General features: G+C 29.9%; 1 protein-coding gene across 5 annotated transcripts in view; it reads left to right on the top strand.

The window, feature by feature from the left end:
* LOC113550868 overlaps window positions 1-25,037 on the top strand; it is a 103,780-nt gene that overhangs the window by 21,455 nt on the left and 57,288 nt on the right. For all 5 annotated transcript variants that reach the window (XM_026952800.1, XM_026952797.1, XM_026952798.1 and 2 more), the window contains exons 12-20: window positions 8-11,274; window positions 11,358-11,524; window positions 11,603-11,997; window positions 12,373-12,708; window positions 13,630-13,802; window positions 19,319-19,427; window positions 20,159-20,307; window positions 21,154-21,375; window positions 23,083-23,330. In XM_026952800.1, the coding sequence (XP_026808601.1) occupies window positions 8-11,274; window positions 11,358-11,524; window positions 11,603-11,997; window positions 12,373-12,708; window positions 13,630-13,802; window positions 19,319-19,427; window positions 20,159-20,307; window positions 21,154-21,375; window positions 23,083-23,330 (13,066 nt within the window). The remainder of the gene's footprint in view (window positions 1-7; window positions 11,275-11,357; window positions 11,525-11,602; window positions 11,998-12,372; window positions 12,709-13,629; window positions 13,803-19,318; window positions 19,428-20,158; window positions 20,308-21,153; window positions 21,376-23,082; window positions 23,331-25,037) is intronic.

Below are 25,037 nucleotides of genomic sequence, written 5' to 3'. Positions count from 1 at the left end.
TTTTTAGAAGACAATGTTGTTGATTTGCCATCGTTGAGAATTGTAAAAGAATCATCGATTTCCGGACCAGTTATGATGGAAGCTTTGGTTATAGACGTACCTATTGATTTTTGTAGACAACAAATAGTATCAGACACTGAATTCGACGGTGTTTCCTTGACCGAAGATATAACACTTGCAAATAACGATAAAAGTGATAGTATATATGAAAACAGTCTGGAATATTTTTCAGACCACTTGTCGTCTGGAAATTCGAAACGTGAGATATTTTACAGTGCTAGTGAGACGACGCCTAAAAATTTATCAATGATATTAAAACAGCAATCGGTAGAAGATGAAGATGAACATCAATCTTTCCAGACACCAAAATTATTTATGTCAGACTCTGACGATCAGATTTTAACGCAGTTGAAATTGGATGAAAGAATTTCACCTCAGAATTCTAGACACGTAATTGGGCCGTTTGCTCGGTCCGAGAGCAATAACACCGAAGAAGAAGTGTCGGAAACACTAGCTGAAATAGAAAACGAACCACCATTATCGCATAATTATTGCGCATCTGAAATTGTAACTCAATCTGAAAAAGATGGATTATATTCAACAGTATTGAATAAAATACAAGCTAAGGGTATGGCGAGTGTGGCACTTAGTTCTGAAGAAGACGACGTTTTGAAAATTATTTCCAGACCAAATGTGGACGAATTTTTAAAATACATGAAAATTATTTTGGAAGGAGCTATAGTTAAGATGCAGACGCACGAAAATTTTAATATTACTAGTACGACGACTGAACTTGAACGATCGATTCAAGCTCTACATTCCCTTGCTTGGAAATTCATCGAAGAAATGGAAAAAAACAACTTAACAGACTTGGACAAAAACACTGCAGATAATGTTTCAAGTTTAATGACTGCAATAAACGCGAGTTTGTTAGCGTTAGAACAAATCGATGATCCATTTGGTGTTTCGGACAACGTATTAAACGAAATTCAATCGTCAGTATGTTTCGATTTAGAAACGCTTAACAATAACGATCTTCCGGCATCAGTAATTTTAGATCGTTTGTCTGATCAAATTAAAAATTTTACAATTGTTGTCAATAGACAAGTCACTCGAGTCACAGAACAACGTATTATAGCTGTGTTACGAAACACAATCGGCACTTCTTTGGTGTATATTAAAACGCTGCAACAGAACAATTCTAAAATAAAATGCGTAGACATGAATTTATTGGCAGCTTTATTTTCGATGGTACAACCGTTAGAAACAATTTTAAATGATATAGCTCTCATAGAAGAGTCATCAATAGACGATAACAAACCTAATCTTAAATTAAAGCAAATATTAATACCTCCAATTAGTTCTATTGCGTTTGCTTTAGACAATCTAAATACAGCATTAAAAAGCGATAGTTCAAATGACGATCATGATTTGAAAGATATCTACGATAAAATAAATAAATCAACAAATCAATTTATGATAATCGCTTCGCAAGGCATGGACAGTAATAAAATAGCTGAGTGTTTCATATCATTCACAAAACCTATTAACGATTTATGTTGTCATTTAAGACGGTTAGGCAGATCAACAGAAAATATTGTGTCTTCTGATTACGGGTCAGACGATAAACTCTTACTAGATTTTGAAACACTTTTCGATGAACTGATGATGGATATTGATACATTGATCAACAATGTAAATTTTGTCCAAGATTCCGAGAATAATATGAATCCCCTAGGATCCTTATTAGAACCTTTGCAAGATATGAAAATCGGTTTATTTCAAGTTAACCAAGTTTTACTTTCGAATCAAACCGGCTCAACCATGAGTTATGAAGTTGTGAGTTGTTTTGAACATTTATCTCAGCAATTAGTTCAACTAAATAATTGTATTGTGAACCAATCTATAATAGAAGAAACTGATAAGGAAATCCCATTTGAGTCTTCAATAAAAATGATGCAAAACATTCTTTTTGACGATGCTATAGATGATTTAGGTGTAAACGGAATACTTTTTAGTAGTGTTATGAAACCCCTCTTGCAACTTCAAAATCTTATTGTTTCAAAAATGGCTTCAGTAGAAAGTGATCTTAGTTTTTCAGAACATACTGATGTTACAGGAGGGGCTTGTGATACTCAATCATTGAGCTTGTCCTTGTCAAATAATGCACAAACCGTCTTCAATAAAACTATCGATGAGAACTCTAAAAACGGTTTAACTGAATCATCAATAATAGATAAAGATTGTGATAAACAAAAAGATATACATACAGATTATTCTGAAATAAACAAAGATTCAATACATTTTGAAAATAATGTTAATAATGATTTGGTTATAAAAAAAGGTTTCGAATGTGATATTGGTGAAACATTTAAATATGAAGAGCCAAATATTATAACTTCTGAAGATGATCGTGATAATTCTGGTTTTGAAGCACTATTTTATGAAACTGATTTAGAAACGATAAGTGATTTCGTTGAAGATAGATGTATGGATAATATTATAAACTCCAAAGTTGATCATAAATTATCAGATTTATTTATGGTTGAAAATGATATTGAAATGGTGCAAAAGGAAATCAATGATAATATTCCGGAACATTTATTAGAATCATTAGAAAAAAATAATCAACAGGACTTAATTTTGAATTCACCAGTTGATTTATTCGATGAACTTCAAGAGACATTAAAAAATATGTCTGAAGTAGCACAAGATAAATTGACTGGAATCTATGCTTTGGATAATAATACATCCAGCATTAATGGCTTACAAAAACATAATTCAAAATATGATGATCAGCTTTGCGATAAAACCAATAAATTATTAGATAATTCATTAGATGTAGCAAAATCAAATAATTCAATAATTATAAGATCTGATGAATTAACCAAACAAAATATAATAGAATTGTCTGAAATAAACAGCGAAGAATCGAATCAATGTAACAAAATCATTTTAAAAACAGATCAAAACGAAACATTAAAAAACAAAGACATAAGCGTTAGTGATCAAGATATTTATAAAGAAGGGAAAGTATTTGAAATAGAACAAGTTGTAGATTTAGTAGATAATTTCGAATGTTTAGATTCAGATAAATCAATATCCAATAACACAATTATTACAGTCAATGAAATTTCTGAATCAAGTGAAGTTAAAATAAAAGAAGTTGATAATACCGAAAATTTAGAAACTACAGTTAATCTAATTTCGTCCACAACTGGAAATGTTTCCCAAATAGTAGATGTGTCGGATGAAAATTCATCATTGATAACCTCTATAAATAATGTAGTGTCAAAAATAAATGACAACGATGAAGCTTTAACAGATATATCAAATATCAAAAATGAAATTTTGGATTCTGCGCTATTGAACAAATTGAATTTTACTGAATCTACTAAAAATATAAAATATGTTTCGAATGAAGATATTATGATTGATACTAACAAGTTAAATGACTCGGAGAAACTTAATTTATTAAATTACGATTATGATACAGAAAATAAAGATAAACTGTTGACGAAAAAAATTGACGAGCCATCGATCACAGAGAATTTTTCTCATAATGCATTTCAACAAAATAATACTGCCATAAATGATATTGATTCTATTCATAATTTAGGGACGGATATGGCCATTCAAGTAGCACAAACTAGCATAGGAAATGAAGTTAACACGGATAAAGATAATAAATTGATTCCAATGGACATAAGCACTAATTCAGAAGAATTAAATAAAGCATTAGCAAAATTAGTTGATGAAAAAAACGATTTAACACTAGCAACTAATTTATTAATAGAAGATCGTAATACTTCGATCATTAATGAAACATCGAATGAGATCAAACAATGTGATAATAAAGATTTAATAAATAAAAATAATTGCACTATTGAAGAAAGAGAAACATCTACAAAAGAACCAACGTCATCCATAGATTCTATTAATTTAATGACAGTTATGGAAAATAATATTATCAAGAGTACTACTGAAATACAAGATACTAATAACGAAAAATTGAGTTTGGTAAAATATGAATATAATGATTCTGGCGCATTTGAAATTGACCAAAATGATTCCGACAATATATCACACCATGATATGCAACCAAACATAAATACAACTTCTACAACTGATAATAAACTAAGTGTTAGTAATTCTCCTATAAATGAAAACATAGTAAATCCGATAACAGAACCAAATGTTCATCAAACCGAAGAATATGTTCAAAATTCGTCTAACCAATTTATTGATGAAATTCAAAATCAAAAAAATGAAAATGAATTAATTAATGAAGAATCTATAGAAAATGCCCAGCAGAAGTGTTTTAATGTTCAACAAACACACATTTTAGAGCTATCTAATAACGAAGTAAAAGCTATCGATGAATTAAACGAGCAATGTGAAATTTTATCAGAAATGAAATTGAATAATGAAATAGAATATATTAATTCGAAAATAGTTTTATCAACAGATATAATTTTTCCGGAAAATGTGGTCGAACAATGTGTTTTAGATAAATCAAACCATGTTGATGGTTTATGTACAACGCAGTATACCATTGACAAATGTGCTGATATTATCTTACCAATTACTGAAGTTATGACTGAAAAAACTGGATCAAATATATTAGACAAACAATTAGTAATAACTAGTACAAATGTCGAACAAAATAAAAATGAAGCTGACAAATCTAAACAAAATATAAAATTATGTGAAAATAGTAGTAAAAATAATGAAATTATTGACAATACAGGAACTAAATTTAAAACTGATGTAACTAATATATTTGAAAATTCAGTTCATTTGACTTTAAATGAAGAAGAAATGAGTTCCGATAAGAAAATCAATTCTTGTTCTGAAAATGAAATAACAGAAATATCAATGAACAACGAAGAAAAGTATATCAATACATTAAATAAGTCTTTAAAGAATACTTCGGAGAACACACAACCAATTGATTCGTATACATTTGAAGAAAATCGTGTTGAAATACAATTCAAAGATAATATTAATTCTAGAAATGAGCATACCACAGTTTTAGATGATAAAGACAAAATTATAAGTAATTTAGAGCTCTTAGAAAGTAAAAATGAAGTTTTATACTTTCCGGATGAGACTATCAATAACGACGACGAGAAATCTTGTGGTGAAATGAAATACATACAAAATGATAGTTCCAAAATAATCAATGAATTGCCAAATATTATAGTTGAACACACCACTGCTTTAATATGTAATGAAATTATTTCAGCATCTAACGTTGAATTGATGGATTCAGTTGTTATTGATTTTGAAAATATTAAAGAACAGTATGAGATAGAATTAAATGTTCCCGATTCTAAAAATATAGAAGTTTTAGAAAATACTATCGATACAATAGATAAAATTAATCGGCAAAACGATGATGAGGAAAAAGTGTCCAACGGTGAATCAATATCAAAGCTTTTGAACACAGATAATTTAATTTACGATGAAAACAATGAAAAATCTATTACAAAAGAATATAATGAAATTCAAACTTCTAAATTAATTGATGAAAAATCTAATTCTGACAGTTATATAGACGATGTGAAGAATTCTAACGACATTTTAAAAGCAATGAATAATCTAAACACAGAAAATAAAGAAAGAAATATATTGACAAAATCACAACCATCTGATGAAAATGGGATTAAAGTTTCTTTAACTGAAAATGATTTAATAACAACTATTATTGATATGGAAACAACAAAAACTAAAACTGATAATGAAGTAGATAGCTGTAAAACAATTACTTCTGAAAACGACTTAGCTAAACATAAAAGTTCATTTTTGGTCATTGATAATACAGAAGATTGTAAAGAAATCACAAGCTACCCAAATATGTATAATGAAATCTCGAATAAAAATAATATAAACCAACCCAAACATTTAACTGAATGTCAAACAAAGGCCATATTAGAGAACTTTGACACTTTAAAAACAGATTCATGCAAAGAAACTGAGTTATCAAATAAAATAAGCAATGAAGAGAAATCAAGTAGAATTGTAGGTGATTTAGAAATAAATGAAACAAGTGAATGTTTATTACTCAATAAAGACATTTATTGTAAAATTATGGAAAGACCTAATATTGATTTTTCTGTAGATGAAAGTTCGCAGAGCGACACTGATATCGTAATTATAGCTCAACAAAATATTACTTCCAAAACTGAAACGCCAGATGTGTCAGTTTACAGCACGGAAAAAGTAAATGTAATGACTAAAGATAATCCTGATAAAAATCATAGCGTTGAAAGTAATTTAACTTTTGAAGTTCAAGGAAATTCAAGTTATACTATAAATGACAATGAAGAAAATGAACACTCCATAATAAAACTTGAAAGTATAAATGCTGATGAAGATATATTGATAAACGAAGTAAAAATAAATAATCAAATTGATATTATGACTGCTGTAGAGAATAATGTCAATCTTTTGAATGATACTATATTTGAGGACGGAGTTGATGATTTGTCTGCTAAAGAATCATTAAGTACTCTTTCTATAGTGCCAAAATTGCATTGTATAGAAAAAATTGCAGCTAATCAAACTGAATGCGTGATGTTAGAAAATACGAATCTATTGAAACAGAATGAACTTAATGTTACAGAAAATGTTAACCAATATGCACAAGTGGAACATGAATTAAACATCGCTGCTATTGGAAACATAATAATAGACTATGATAGCATAAAAGAACATTCAATAACTTCAGATGACGAAAAAAATAGTATAGAAAATGCTACTATGGCTCTAAATTTAGATGACCATTCGTTTAAAATTGTATCGACGATTGTTGATGTTTTAAATGCGCCTACTAATGATATGATTATAAATAATGAACAAACTGTAATGAATGAAGTGTCTAAAGATTCTATAGGCGTGACGACGCTTTTATCTGAAAACAAAAATCCTGAAAATTTGATGGCTGTAATATTAAATGATGAAACGGAAAATTCAAATAATTTTGTCAAAGAAAATGTTCAAAGTAAAATTGAATCAATGAATAAACCAACAGAAATATTGAATAATGACACTTATAAGCAAAGTAATTTAGTTTTAAAACATGAGCGAAATGATGAAGTAGTTGATGAATTACAGCAATCTTTAAAAAAATCAAATCAAATATTTGAATCATTAGTGTTATCTATAGATGCAAATGACACAACAAGGGAGATTAAAAGTGATGTTTCAATTATTGAAAACATCAAGACAACGATTGATGAAAAAACTACTGATACAAAAGATGAAGAAGATATAAAACAGAAATTGAATTCCAAATCAATAGAATCGCCATCAACATTTATCCCAACAAATAATATAAGTGTAAAACAAAATAAAATTAACACAACGGAAATTATCAATAAAACTTTAGAAGAAAAAAATGTGATGCTATCAGATGAAAACAAAAACACTGAAAAAGTTAAAACTGAATTAATATTGAAAAAAGTTGTTAAAACTGATGATAAAAATAAAAATATAAAGAATAATGAAATAGATAACAATGGTGAAAAATTGAATGAAGATGAAATAGAATTAAATAAGACCAAACGTGGAAGTAAGAAAAAGAAATCAAGCCTACCATCCGAAGATAAAAAATCACCTTCACCTGATAAAACAATAAATGATGTGATTGTTACTGAAAAGGAAATTGATAAAACAAAAAATATCGAGACAAGTAATGTAGAAAAAAATAAAATACTGTCAGACGACAATAACGATACTGAGAAAGTTGAAGTTGAATTGAGTAAATCAGAACCAACAATTCCTTTAGACAATAATCAGAATACAGAAGAAGTCATTGAGAAAGATGTTTTGATTGATGATCAAAATCAAAATCAAAAGGATAACAAAATAGATAACGGTGACATACAATTTTCTGAAAGTGAAATAGAATTAAATAAGCCCAAACGTGGAAGTGAGAAAAAGAAACCAACCTTACAATCCGAAGATAAAAAATCACCTTCATCTGATAAAACAATAAATGATGTAATTGTTACTGAAAAGGAAATTGATAAAACAAAAATTATCGATACAAGTATTGAAGAAAAAAATAAAATACTGTCAGACGACAATAATGATACTGAGAAAGTTGAAGTTGAATTGAGTAAATCAGAACCAACAATTCCTTTAGACAATAATCAGAATACAGAAGAAGTCATTGAGAAAGATGTTTTGATTGATGATCAAAATCAAAATCAAAAGGATAATAAAATAGATAACGGTGACATACAATTTTCTGAAAGTGAAATAGAAATAAATAAGCTCAAACGTGGAAGTAAGAAAAAGAAACCAAGCCTACCATCCGAAGATAAAAAAGCACCTTCACCTGATAAAACAAAAAACGATATAATTGATAAAACAAAAAATATCGAGACAAGTAATGTAGAAAAAAATAAAATACTGTCAGACGACAATAATGATACTGAGAAAGTTGAAGTTGAATTGAGTAAATCAGAACCAACAATTCCTTTAGACAATAATCAGAATACAGAAGAAGTCATTGAGAAAGATGTTTTGATTGATGATCAAAATCAAAATCAAAAGGATAACAAAATAGATAACGGTGACATACAATTTTCTGAAAGTGAAATAGAATTAAATAAGCCCAAACGTGGAAGTGAGAAAAAGAAACCAACCTTACAATCCGAAGATAAAAAATCACCTTCATCTGATAAAACAATAAATGATGTAATTGTTACTGAAAAGGAAATTGATAAAACAAAAATTATCGATAAAAGTATTGAAGAAAAAAATAAAATACTGTCAGACGACAATAATGATACTGAGAAAGTTGAAGTTGAATTGAGTAAATCAGAACCAACAATTCCTTTAGACAATAATCAGAATACAGAAGAAGTCATTGAGAAAGATGTTTTGATTGATGATCAAAATCAAAATCAAAAGGATAATAAAATAGATAACGGTGACATACAATTTTCTGAAAGTGAAATAGAAATAAATAAGCCCAAACGTGGAAGTAAGAAAAAGAAACCAAGCCTACCATCCGAAGATAAAAAAGCACCTTTACCCGATAAAACAAAAAACGATATAATTGATAAAACAAAAAACATCGATAAAAGTATTGAAGAAAAAAATAAAATACTGTCAGACGACAATAATGATACTGAGAAAGTTGAAGTTGAATTGAGTAAATCAGAACCAACAATTCCTTTAGACAATAATCAGAATACAGATGAAGTAATTGAGAAAGATGTTTTGACTGACGAACAAAATAAAAATCAGAAATATAACAAAATAGATAACGGTGACATACAATTTACTGAAGATGAAATAGAATTAAATAAGACCAAACGTGGAAGTAAGAAAAAGAAACCTAGCCTACCATCCGAAGATAAAAAAGCATCTTCACCTGATAAAACAAAAAACATCGATAAAAGTATTGAAGAAAAAAATAAAATACTGTCAGACGATAAAAATTATACTGAGAAAGTTAAAGTAGAATTGAGTAAATTAGAACCAACAATTCCTTTAGACAATAATAAGAATACAGATGAAGTAATTGAGAAAGATGTTTTGACTGACGATCAAAATAAAAGGCAGAAAAATGACAAAATTAATATAGACGATAATATAAAATCAACTGAAAATAATGTAGAATTAGTTAAGACCAAACGAGAAAGCAAGAAAAATGAATCAAGGCGACCGGTAGAAAATAAAAAATCACATTCGCCAGAAAAAACAAAAAATATTTTGTCAGATAATAATAACGATACTGAAAAACTAGGGACTAAACTAGAAGTTCCTGTAGAGAGTAATATAATAAAGGCCGAGGAGTTTGATTATGAAATTTCAATTGAAGATACTAAACAGAAAAATGAAAAAGAATTCATAGAAAAAAATATAGAAAATGATGAGAAAAAACGAGGAAGTAAGAAAAACAAAATAAGTCCTGAACCTGAAAAAAAAATATCTTCACCAGATACCACAAAAAATAATATCAGCGTGATTGAAAATAAAATTAACACAATAATTATTGATGAAACTTTCGATGACAACGACAAACAAATATCAGAGGATAATAATCACACTGAACAAGTTGGAACTGAAGTAAAATCTAAAACCATTACAGGTAATAATAAAAATATTGCAAAAAAAATTGAAAAAGACGTTTCAAATAATACTCAAATCAAAAATCAGAATAATGATGACATCGGTAAAGACGAAATAAAATCAACAGAAAATTGTGTAGAAAAAGACGGAACAAAACGAGGAAGAAAAAGCTCACGACCAGAAGGAAAAAAAACAACTTCGCCTGATAAAACAAATGAAATAACAGAGCATCTTAAAATTCAATCACGAGACAAAAACAATGCCATAATAGAGCTAAAACAACTGGAGAAAAAGAGAGACGAATCGAAGATTCTAAGAGAATCCAAACAAACACTGCAATGTAAAGAAATCGAACCATCACCCACGTCCCAAAAATTATCCATAAATAATTACGAGTCCATCGATAGCTGTCAATCTAAAATTTCCTCGGAAAATAACTCTCGGGTAGGAATGAACAGAAAACAGATGAACGAGACACGTTACTTCGTTGATGTTTTAGTCGACGATGGAGGACAACGCGTTACGAAAAATGAGCTAAAATCGACCGGGTTAGCAGAACTTGATAACGTCGGTGTACCGGAAATCCCGAACTTCGACAAACGTCCGGTTAATCGTTATATATTGGACGTGACAGACGCACATAAGTTACGCCCGAATACTCTGGCTTATCGATCTTTGACGCCAGACCCATTGACTTCGTACAAATCTCCGACGTCTGATCATTTGACTTCGTATAGATCTCTTACACCAGATTGTCCGTCATACAAATCTTACCTCACACCGAGATCTAAATACACGGCATCTACAAGATATGCAGGTTCATCGGACAGAGAACTATACGGTGGTAGCAGTAGTAGCCGCAGCAGTAGAAGTAGTAGCCGATCTATGAGCCCATACCCATCAGAGTCGAGGATTTCAACCCGAAATCTTTGGCCTACCAGCATAGCGGCGTATCGGTGTCTTTCGGAAACATCCGTTCCTCTCAGCCCAAGGTTTCTGGAAGAAGAGAAGACTTCCGGTTGGTCACACACGAGCTACGGTGCAACCACCCGGAGACGAAGAGGCTCTGATAGTTTTCTGCACGATTCAGGAGTGCGGGATGGAGATTATTATTCGAGTTGGAGATTGTCTAACAGTCGGTCAGCCGCGTACGGTGTTACCGAAGACCTGTGCCGTACAAAGGTAACGACCGGACAAAACAATGATCATATTTAATAATTGTTTCACTTAAATGTATTTTCCTTTTCCCATTTGTTTCGTTATAGGAGGCATTCAAAGGTTTGTACTTCTGCGTTCGGATGATAGATCAAACTGTATCGTCTGGCGCTCGAGTTAAGTTCTGGTGTAGCGTCATTGGCCATCCAGAACCTCGTGTTCAGTGGTATCGAGATGGTCAAAAACTCAACAGTTTTACGTATAACTCTTCCGCGAGGTGAGTGTGAGGCAAAACCACAACCACAAGTATAATCATAATATTATACTCCGTTCGTTGATATCTCTTGTATTACAGGTATCAGACAAAATACGATGGTGGTTTGGCACAACTGATCATTGACAACGCCCAGAGTGGTGATTCTGGCGAGTATACGTGTGTGGCTGCGAACAGCAGTGACCGGATATCCACTACTGGGTTCCTGACTGTGTATACGTCACCGTCAGTGTTCAGGAAACCACTGCTACAACCATCACTGTCGGTGGACAGTTTCGAATCCGGTTGCGGTGCTTACTCCCGGACCAGTCATAATTTGCGGTTACCTGCAAACGCCAAGTTCGATTTTGGATGTCGGAAATTTGGTAGTGACTTAGTTTGCAGGCGCCCTGAATATCCAAAGTTTGTATCTAGCATAATCGCCGACGACGTAGCGACGTGTGGTGGTACAATTGCCCTCCAGGTCCGGGTGCAAGGTCAGCATAAGTTGCTTTATAATATGTATAAACTACTTTGAAATTGAATACAGTTAGATAATCATAATATTAAGTGCGTACATAATCCATTTATTTTTTTTTTGGAATATTTATGAAACGTCTTTTTTCTAAACCCACTGCTTACAGAGGAGAAATCACTTTTTCACTCATTATTCATACTATTCATACACTAATTTCATTTACCTTCACGATTATTAATTCCGTACATATAAGCTCGCTAAAACAATATCTAGCATTAAAAAAATGTTATTCGCACATATTAATTGTGACCAAAATTTTAAGACCCGAACGTAGAGGTTACGTTTTTATAAAATACTATTTATATTAAAGAGATGTAAACAATTCGCGTTGCAGGTTCTCCAGTACCGAATGTGACGTGGATGCGTGAATCTAGGCCACTACCACGTTTATCGGGCAAGTACGTTTACCTGGACGAGGGTGGGTTGTACACGCTGCTGGTAATGGACAGCACGGCCCGGGATGGCGGAACGTACGTATGCCGCGCGTGCAACCTTTATGGGGTGGCAGACGCGGAAAAAGCAGTTAGTGTGGTGTCGCCGCAGGATTACTCAGACCGCAGGGGCGTGAAGCCGGCCATTATTGTGTCAAGACCTAATGATCGACTGAACGTGGCCGTCGGGGAGGACATTACCGTCACCCTTCGGGTGGCCGGTGAACCGAAACCAAAAGGTACATTTATAATAAGGGTGTGGACTCGAAGCGGGCACCCATGTCGTTAAAGTTATTATATAGGTATAGTTTTTGTGTGATTTAAAAATGAAATTTTTTCCACTACAGTGATAAAAATATCGATTTATCGAAATGAATTAATAAATGTTTTTTATTATTATAAAGATGACAATATAATATCATATTGCGTTAATATAAACATAAAATATTATAGTTTATTAATTTATTTAGTGAAATAGACGAGTGAACGTACTGGACAATCATACAAATACTGACTATGTATGCAGGAAAATATATTCTTAGAATAAAAAAAAATAATTAAATATTAAACAAAACAAATTGTCAACCATAGTTTACGACTCAAAGAACTTTGCAACATAAAAAATCGATGTAGCGAGAACTTTGATTCACTAACGACAAATGAGTACTGAGAAGAATAAAAAATATTGAAATATTTTAAATACTATTTTATTGCATAATAATTGAAATTTAAAAAAAGAAACATTAAAAAAATGTACGTATCTTTTGTGGTGTAAATTTATTCAATAAATTTAGTATTAACAAAAATCGTTGATTATAATAATCCATAAAAATCAGTAAAAAAGTAAAATATATCATGCTTATTTAAACATAATAACTTCTCAACTTTTATATGCACTTCACATGACGTAATTCATAATGCTTACATTATACATAAGTACATGGCTAACATAAGTATTAGAATATAGTTAATAATGTAATGTAATTTCTTTTACCGAGTCTCGATGAATCTATTGATATCGCTCTTATTAAAAACATTGCAGCATAATTTTTGAGTTTGGAAAGCACAGAGAAAAACCCATTCATTTTTATAAATGTACAGATAATATCTGTAATATTTATGCTTAACGTGTTATAAATGTGTTTAACGTTTCGTTCTAGTCATATGGATGAGAGGTTCGAGGGACGTGACATTCTTCGATAGATCGTCAAAGGAAACAATCAACGACTACGTGATGCTGTCGATCAAAAAGGCGCAACCATCGGACGCCGGGACGTATTTTATTATCGCTAAAAACGTGTACGGGTCTGATAGGGCGTTTGTCACCGTCGGGGTAAGTGATCGTATCAGCAGCTGGGCCTCACCGAACAGGTCCCGATAGGGCCGTGCCGTGATATGTTGTAATAATGTTATTAAACTATAATATGTTGTTTTTTCACGGTATCAAAAATCACTATCGCTCTTTCATTCGAACCGTTTGATATTCAAATATATAAATACATTGTTGTAGCTTGCCGTTCAAATAATATAATATGTAATATATTATTATTATTATCATAATATACACCAGTTGTAATATAGCCAACCAAAGCGGAGTTTTTCTTTTTTTCTTCACTAATAAAAATTAACTAAAAACACAAATATTCCATTTGATCGTGACTTAATGTTAAATATATAATATTATTATTATATAAATATTACAATATATATAATATGTACATACGTCGAAATGGTTTGTTTTACAAACACTGTACATTATAATTTATATTAATACAATATTATCGCAATCGAAGCTCGGTCGTTGATCGACAGCTCGAGATCGATATGCGACAATAATTACGTCACGATTTCCTTTCCTCCTTCCGAAAGCTCTATAGCCTATCGAATTTGTCCGAATAACAGGTTGGAGTACGATATCGTGTTTTTCAGAAATCGTTCAATCAGATCAAAATGGCCAAAGTACAGTTATGGTATTTCACAATATGGTGTAGGTATCTATACTAATTAGTAATTACATATAAAATTGAACTGGTCGACTTGTATGCGACCGCGTATAATGTCGCTATTATTTAAAATTTTAATAAATTACTATACGAAGCGCATTTTATGTTTTTATCGTTACATAAATTATATTTCTACCTACTCCACCATACCTACATTTTTTTTTACTACAAATACTATAAAACGTAATCATTATTATTTGTTTTATGTTAATTACGATGTCCGCAATAATGACAACAGACGTAGGCATATAGATAACCTATAAAGTCATTTTTATATACATTTGAGTTTCGCGCTTATAAGGGAGCATGTTTTAAGTAGGTAACTAGTAAATTATTTATTTTATTGTCGTTTCTGCCATTTAAAATCTGTTGACAGTGTGATTGTAATTATTATTTTTAAATTATATATTGCAACCAGTCGATGTGGTCGTGTATAATTATTGTTGGGCACTACATAGGACTCGACGAATGTGACGTTATTGAGAAATATTTATTCATAATAATTGACTTAGTTGAATTATACAACAAGCTCCGTTATACATGCTGAATTTTACAGTGCAATTTTTATATGAATTGCACATTTTTATTTACACAAAAATATAATATTAATTGAAATTAAATCCATATTTATTAAATGTCATAATAATACGTCATAGTATTACATTAAAATACTAGTTACTATTTATAATTACTGCACTTTTAGATACCTCGGACCTGTTATTTGAACAAATTATAAGATTAAAAATGCAATATTACGAGCGGATTATGGCTGCCACAAGTATACCTACCTATTTAAATTCTAAATTGATATACCCTGACTTTGGATAACGGAATTGCGTTGTTTATAATCGATGTGTTAAATAAAAATAATCACAACATTATTTTCACATTTTTAAAAGTTTTATATGATTTTGAGCCATTAATATTTTTTTGATTTCACGCATATTTTAATATTATATTTACGCATGATGCTATAGATTTTAGTCAAAATAAATAACTTTATGCATTTTTTACAATTTGTTTACTGACATTAAACTTGTTTATTATTATACGTACTTAACTATTTTGAAAGAAAAAATATTAACAATACAATTATAACTATTTTTAAGTCAACAAATCTAAAGTGAAATATTATTTACGTAGCTAAATTAAACAATAACAATAATAATGTATGACGTATAATAAACTACGCTTTTTTAACGACTATTCAATAATAATATTATATTATTAAGTAAAATGTTTTCATATAGTCGAGTACAAAAATGTTTAATATTTATTGTATTCAACAGTCAATGACAGAATTTTTTTCTTTTGTATCGTTCCTAGTATAATGTGACGTAATACTATTGTCGAATAGGTAGAATAATGATTTTAATTTTTTAATTATTGACGCACAGGCACAGGTAATCGTATTATAAATAATAATTCACTTTAAAATAGCACCGATAACATAAATTACGTTTCGAAATAATTCTATATAAATAAAGGTTTCGGAAGTCATGGTTTGAATTTTATGTAGGTGTAATAAGTAATAATAATACACAAAATTATTACTCTCGGAGTGTTTATCATCACGGATTAAATACATTTTATTCTATGTTATCGTAGTTTGTCTATAACTTATAAGATATAAACATTCTTTAATATCATTTCAAATGATGAAATGAGAATACTAAAATATCCAAAGTGCGCACTAACACTGTTAAAAACACTAAAGCTTATGTATATGAATAGTGACACAACTCAAAATCATGCATTTTTCAGTAGAGCCGATTGAAAATTTGAAAAACTTTGTTTTAATTTATTCGTCTTATTTTTAGAAAATAATGAATGAATTTTTAAGAAATTATTTTAATGTTATACATATAACTACAATTTTGTTTTGTATCTCTTTTATTCATAAATTTTATATTTAAAAATAAATAAAATAAAAAAAAAATTTTGACATGCCACTTTTCATGAAATTATACATAACATGGCATTTAATAAAACATTTTATAGCTACTCAAAATACATCAATTTTCGTCATAAACACTTTGTGATATCGATAACAACGGGGTCATAACTGATAAGATGTCATTTTTCAACAAAACAGTATACCAAGTAATTAATAGTGGAATAGTGACATTACTGCGTTTTGGCGAACATAATTATAAATTATTTGACTTGCGTCTTTATTCTATATAAAAGTATACATTCCGATTCCAATAGATGCTAACTAGAAATACATATTTTTTGAGTTGTGTCACTATTCTTGTGCATAGGCGAATATCAAACAGCTTACACAAAATTCCATAGACAATTGTTTATAACTTTATATGATTATATCATATAATATAATTTGATGAAGCAGATAATAATGATTTGTGTAATAACTTATAACTTTAGGAGGAGACGAAGACTGAGGAGTACATGATAATAATTATGGAAAATATTATACTTGATTTATTAACATTTATAATTTAATTTGATCATGAATCACCAAACTTGGAAATATTATTGTTTAATGACGTACTTAAAATATTAATATCAAACTTATCAATGTTCACGTTAAGATTCCAATAAATGTTTACTTAGTACTTATATATTATTATAATTCAATTATTTACCACGTAAAATATTAAAAAATACGAATGAGTGCATTTTTCTTTTAACACCATTTATTATTTAAATGCGTGTTATTTAGTTTTGTGTGTAATTATTTAAATTAAAGCATAATAATAGTAATTTCTGTAAGCATCTATACCAATTACTAAGACGATATTCTTTGTAACACTGATAACTGATAATAAAAATAAATCAATCTAATTGTTAAATTTGTATAGTACCTAACAGTAGTAACACTAAAAACCTTTATAGGGTGTAACATACTAATATGAGTGAGGAACAATCTGAAATTACCGTACAGAAACGAACTAAAACAAATACATATATATACTTTTAAATAAGAGTCCGTATATTATAATACAGAATAACGAAATGAAATCAAAAGATTATTGGATAATAATAAGAAATAAAAAGATCGAAAGTCGAAGTAATTTTTATAGTATAAAATTATTACAAAAATATTTACTTATATTAGTAATTTATAATTTACTTTAAAGTTAAAATTGTTAAGACTATTTTTGATCCCAATGGTTCTGATTTTAAAAATGTCCATTCTGTTACGTTTAGAATCAATGTTTGTCTACTTTGGTTCAGCTAATATTTAGTTTTTCAGACTAATGTGATACGAAAATACGAAATTGAATTTTTTATTTCAAAAAGGCATCATAGCATTATTTTAAATTTCTTTTTTTCTTTTAACAAGAACGTATTTTTACAAAAACAGATTCTTTGTTATCGGGGTCAAGATTATTTTTTTTGAGTAGGTATTTAATTCATATTGATCATATAGTTTCATTTAGTTACATTAACTGTAAAATTTTAATGACAAACGTCACCCATTGATGAATGTAAATGTATGCACTTTGTGTAATCAAATATCAAAATGTCAACTAATATAAATAAATAAAAATACATAATAAAAACAAGACGATTGCTAAATTTAAATTGTTTAATTGCATTTTTACGTTTTATGAAGATCGATTGTTATTACGAGATTCAAACAATTGAATAATTCAGATTTCTTTTATCTATATATGGTCATATGTAGTTATTAATTTGTAACGGTGTAACCTTCATACATCGTTATATTTTTATTTTAATCACCATACAAATATACCTACGTTGCATTAGTCATTAATTATTTTATTTTAATATTTTTTTTTTTAGAAATAAATAAATTAATCTCATACGTATTATAATAATGCTATTATTATGATAATGGATGTGTACCCACTTGTTTTTTGGTTTCAATTACATTCTTTAAAATTTTAACATATGTTACCAGATTATTTGTAACCTACTTTATCATGATGCCAATTAAATGGTACAGTTATGCAATTATCAATTTTTCGAATAAAGACTCATAATATTATCTAACTATTTATATTTTGCACCAATGTCTGATATACCTATTATATGTTATTGTCAAACATTTGTATTAGAACTTTCATAAATATCCTACCGAACACATTATTAAAATAATAATAATAATAATATATTAATATAATATCATATGGTTATTATTATAAAATATAAATGCTTAAACATTTTAATCAATAAGTGCCATTGAAATAAGACTGATATTTCTTATGTCCAAATCTAAGCAAAGTTTACAAAGTAAGTCAGTGATAGTCTGAAAAACCAACTCCTGCTAAATCAACTTTCATTTGCGTAGGTATAGGTTAAACGTAGGTAATGGATACACCAGACACCTAGTTATCTACAAGTAAACAAAATTATTATGATATCACTAAGTCATAGGGGTCTTCAACCCGCGGCCTGTCCTGTCATAATATGGGGCCCGCGATCACATTTGAAATTTGTTTATTTATATAATATGTTTTGATAATAATAATAATAATTTGTAATTTACTAAGTCTTAGAGTGTTATATGAGTACATTTAAGTACTTTGTATTATGCATTTTTTTGAACGACTTTGTTATGGGTAGGTACTTGAATAATTAAAATATTTTAAGTATGAAATGTGGATTTGTCTCTTGAATTACAAGTGAAGGTGGCCATATTTTTCGGCTTCAATGACGCCAATGAGTCGGATATCTTTATGGACAAATAGTATACCTATAACCTACACATTTTCATATAACAGTATCTCATTCGCCGGAATAACAAACGGCAAACACAGAGATTTAAATTGTTAAACAACCCCCATACACAAAATATAAAAAAAATATTGCATTATAATATCACGTCTATTATAATATTGTTTATATTGCATAGGTGAGGGAGCGTGCGAGATCGTTGACTCCGCCACGAATTAGAAATACGATCGGCCGGTGGTCGAGACCGATAGGCGGTAGAGGAGGAAGAGGAGGCTGCGCAAACAACGGTGAGCATTATAATAAATACAGAAGTCATGATAAATCTGAGAAATTTTCGTGGTGGTAAAACGGGAAAATATGACGGCGACAACTCGCGAAGGCGAGCAGCGTTTATTTCGGTCGTTTATCGAGGACCATAACGCCGCAGTCCGCCGCTATTTTTAACAACCGCAGTGTACGGTGTCAACGGGTTACGCGCGCATTTCCACTCGCGAGTTCCGTTTCCTCTGACAAAATATAAACTTGGGTGCACGCACGCACACACCCCGCATCAAAATACAATAATAATTAACAGTGGTTATTTAGTGGTGTGCGTGAACGCCATTTATCTTTAAAAAAAACGAGTGGCGCGCAAACAGCTGCGGTGAACGGAAGGAAATGGTGTATTCCGATGTCGGTACCGAGAGCAACATACAACTTTTACGGGACCGATGGACACGAAGACGCGAGACGACGACCCGCACTACCGCGGACTTCCTGTTGTACTTGTGCGAACACCAAAGTATACGTTATACCTATCTATATATTCAATAATATTATTATAATAAATTGTTTTTGCCGCATTACACCTGCAGCTGGACGGGTCTAGTATGACGTTTAATGCGATTTAGTTGTGGTTTTTCAAATTCAAAATTAATTATCAAAACTAATTTCATAACATGGTGTTATAATATGAAAAAAAAATTTACATAATATTATAATGCTATTATTGTTTATGCGATTTTCGTCCGTTTTCCAGAGGTTCCAGGCCCTATTCGCAGCGAACCGACGGTGACGGACCAGACCAACAATCGGATATCGTTGCAGTGGGATAGACCGGAAAAACCGGAAACCGTGCTCGTGTATAGGGTAGAGACGCGATCGGCAGACGAAGAATGCTGGCGACCGGTACGATGTGTTAAACTTTTTTATACGTTTGTTAAATCCACCGACTTATATACGATTTCGTATTATCGAACACTTTTATTTAAATTTAATACGATAAGAGATTACAGAAATTCTTTTATTATTTATGTGATAATTACATAGATGATACATTTAAATTTAATCCGAAAATATATGCATCATCTTTAATATCATCAGAAGAAACAAATAAGAATTGCGTTCAATTCAAAACTTGGCTAACAGTTCTCTAAAACACAACTTCTTATATTTTAGTTTCACATGTATTGAATTAAATATATTGAATAGTGTATTGAAAAAAAAACTAATATAAAAATTATAATAACAAAAGAAGAGGTCAAATATAAAATTATTAAAAACAAAATGTATTAAATGGAAATAATATTTATAATAACAATTTTTGACAATTATTTAAATTAAAAAAAAAAAATGAAAATTATAAATATTCTTATACATTCAATTAGTGAGTTAATGACAGTAATAATAATGACAATTTTATTTAAGTTTATAAAAACAGTAATTCCTGTTAGTAGGTATATGAATGCATAAGTTACATGTATACATAACTATAGTTATTATTTAATATTTTTTTATTTTATGCTATACTATGTCAATGGAATTGATAGACGTAATCAACATCATTTATAGAAATATGATTTACAGAATTGATAGGTATTAAAAACAGCGGGATCGATAAAATTCAATGCGTGCACTTATAAAGTTATAACGCTAAATTATTACCCTTTAATCTTTATTCCCTTGTTTACGTTCACGCTTATTTACAATCAGGTTTCTATATCATAATATCCACGTATTATATATTTCGCGCAGGTTGGCATGACTCCTACCAACACCATAGACGTTTATAACCTAAAACCCGGTTACCGGTACCAATTCCGAGTGGCAGCTCGCAACAGATTCGGATGGAGCCAGTCGGTGGCTGCTAAGGGATACGTGGACGTGTTTGAACCAAAATGTCTACCTGAATTCCGTCAACCGTTATCTGGGCAAACCAGAGTTTTACTGCATCACAGTGCAACTTTACAATGTCACGTAAGAATTACAAATTTCCGTTATTTTTATGAGACTAGGTAAACAATATATTGAAAATACGACGTATCATCATGTACGTAAATGTATTGTTCTTATCGTGTAATTATAATAATTGTTATGATTGCGCGCGGCCGCGCGGGACGATGTCGAAATAGTACCTACCGTGAAACATAGGTAATATATAGTTACGAAGAAAGTCGGAGTTAGGTTCTGATAACCACGTGCATATACGGGTGTTTGTAATTTGCACCACCCACAGATAGTCGAAAATAGAATTTGTAATTTGCACCGAAATGATTATTTGTTCGATTATCGAATATTCGATTATTTCTGGATATCTTCGTTGACGTCAAGACTAGATGGACACGAATGACAATAATAATTTTTCGGGATTTTTCGCCTTGAATTATAAATTCAAGTTACTTTGAACCAGTACAATAATAAATTGATTTCAAGAACTTCATTCATTGAATTATTAGTTTCATACAAATACAAAAAACGTGTAAGTATTAAAACAGCTGTGAAATATAATAACAATTAATATTTACCTATACCTAAGTTTACTTTTTTTCAACTAAAAATTATTATTTCCAGATTATTTTACCTTCAATTAACCGCGAAACATAAAATGCTATCAAAACAACCAACAATCAACTTTTTTTTATACTCATTATTATATACGATTTTGTATGAACTATCAACAATGTGTTTAAGCTCAGCTATTTTGTAAATAAAAACTTAACTAAATTTATATTAGGATATAGAAACTTGTAAGTTGGTACTATCGAAAAAATAATCGATTTTAATTTTGGTGCAAATTACACATGTTTTATATATTTTGGGTCAATTTTAGTGCAAATTGACTACAGCCGCTTATACATGTGCATAGTACTCGTGATTTTTCTAAACTTCAATAAATTATCTTATTTAGACGCTTTAGCTTGTACATAATATTAATAAATAAATAAATGTTTTCATAACTCGCTATGTTTTTTTATACCTACGCGAATTATTAGTATTATTATTGTCATCGAAAGAATTCACATCACTTTATTTTTACCACCATGGTAGTAATATTTTTATACAGTTAAATAACACTAAACCGTGGTGGGGGTGTCCGATGGCACGGAATACTTTAATGTTGGCCATCCGAGACGTATCAACGTGGTTGGCACGAATTAAAAGAAAATTGTGATTGTCGTTTTTTCTGTCGTTTAACCTTATTATACGACTTGATAATGATTATGTTGAACAATTAATATCAATTAGAACAATAATTGTACCGAGTACATTGACGTTAGTGTACTTAGATATTATGTAAAATTTAAAATACAAATAATTTAATTACACATCGTTATTAATTAATAGTACCGAAAGATTTCATTTTGAAATATAAAAACATCTAAGAACTTTTCAAAGTTAAATGTACCAATTAACGATTTATAACAGTGCATTAAATACTTACCAGTTACCATACGTATTGATAAGCATAATATTCAAAATGTACCAAAAAAAAAAATGCTTAACAATTTTTTTTTGAAAGAAAGTTTTGATTAGATACAATATTATTAAATATTAATGACCTCAAAGTGCATACTTTTAATATGTATGATAAAAGCAAAAAAAAAAACGCACTAATATAATTTGAATGTATAACGATAATTTTGTGGATAACGTTTACTGACGATTGAAATACACATTTGACAGGTTCGAGGTGTTCCGGAGCCGCGGGTGACGTGGTTCAAAGACGGCGAACCGTTGCTAGCGTCTGACAGACATGCGGTCCGGCGCACGGACACAGGAAAGTGTACGTTGACGATCGAAGATGCGGTGGAAGAGGATGCGGGTCGCTACTCTTGCGAAGCTGTTAACGACCAGGGGAGAGTGTGCACGTTGACCGTCGTCCAAGTGATAGCCAACCGCAGAATTGTGGAGGCTGAACGGAGACTTCAAGGGTGAGTACAATAAAAAAAAATATTATTAAATTTCCCTCCAACCAAAATAGTGAGAGGCTTATGATATTTAAAAATTGATATTTTTATTAAGTATTTAAAGCATTTTTACCATACGTATTTTTATATACTTCATAAGTATTAAGTGTAAAATTAGGTAATCCAAATTATTATCTTATTTTGTTTTCGTAATGTTAATTTTATGTTTGACTCATCATCCAAAATCATAATATTATTATAAATATCTGTAAAACTGAAATATAACATAAAAAAAGAAAAAAAGGAATTAGGTCATTTATGATTTTGGTATATATATTGTATAAACTATTTATTTATTAAATTATTTAACGGGCAAGATGCCCAATAGAACAGTAAAACAGTATGCATAGTAGATATAGCGATTAAATACAACACAGTTGAAAATTAACAAACAATAAACAAAAAAACAGATAAACTGAATTATAATAAAGTATTAGATGCTAGATGGTTGTAATAATAATAAGAAAGTATACTGATACTACTACTACTATGATAATGATAGTGGGAGAAATTTAAGGCTTAGATTCTTTATCCTTCATACGCATCATACAGCGAATAGGATGGTTCATATTCTATCATACATTCGTTAGTAATGTGAAATGGAACAACAAAAGAACAATTTTATTTAGTGGAGTGATATAGAAATTTAAAATAGAAATTTATTTGGGAAATGAGAGTGGGGGCATCCGTTAATTAACTTATGCAAAACTACCAAAATGACTCCCATTATTTTTATCTGTTGGAGAAATAATTCCATTATTACTAAAACTTAAAAATTATTAGATAATCATGTGAAGAGTTTAAATTTTTTTAAATGAAAAGTATTACTGAAGAACAATAACGCCACTAGACTCACTCTATGTGAGAGGAGTCAGCCATCGTAAATGGGTCTCGGAGAATATTAGAATATTCCAAACAGTCCAAATACATTTGATTCTTGAAATTCTTTAGAATTTTAGACGTAGATACGTAAATGTAGAGTTTAAATTTCATTGATATTGAAGTTTAATATTTGTTTACTATACATGAATATTACAGGTAACTAACTACTCGATAGACGATAACATTAAAAATAATAAGTACGTGATAAATAGTGTAATAGTGTTTTATAATAATGAAAATAATTAAACTGTACGCAAAAATATACCACTATTATTTTTTTATCATTAAGTGTTAATATAAGATAATGATAATTGTTATTTATAGAGGCATAAATTACAGAATTCAACAAGCCAACGTATACAATTAGTTTTTATTAATGGGGTATTAGTATTAATTTAATAAAATATTTCCAAACAGTTATTGATATAATAATATTATATACATTAACATTAATTTGTACGATAACATACAAACTACAAACAGACAATATGCCCAATGACCACTTGATTCACAAATATTTTATCGAATTTAATTTCTTCTACAGATATTATTCAATGTAGTAGGTTATTATTATTTATTAAAATACAATATAATTAATTACGGATTTGTAAGTTATTGATCTTTTTTTATATATAATATGTAATCTTTGTTGTTTATGCGTTTAATATTGCGCCGTGGTCGCGTGAACTAGACTTGAATGTAATATTATTATATTTTTAACGTGTTGAAACGAAAAAAAGTGTTAAAATAGTTAATGCGAAAAATCGTGTGCCCTTCGACGTGTCGAAA

The sequence above is a fragment of the Rhopalosiphum maidis genome, chromosome 2 (assembly GCF_003676215.2).
Source record: "Rhopalosiphum maidis isolate BTI-1 chromosome 2, ASM367621v3, whole genome shotgun sequence".
NCBI classification, from domain to species: domain Eukaryota; kingdom Metazoa; phylum Arthropoda; class Insecta; order Hemiptera; family Aphididae; genus Rhopalosiphum; species Rhopalosiphum maidis.
This window is presented reverse-complemented; position numbering and strand designations above follow the sequence as displayed.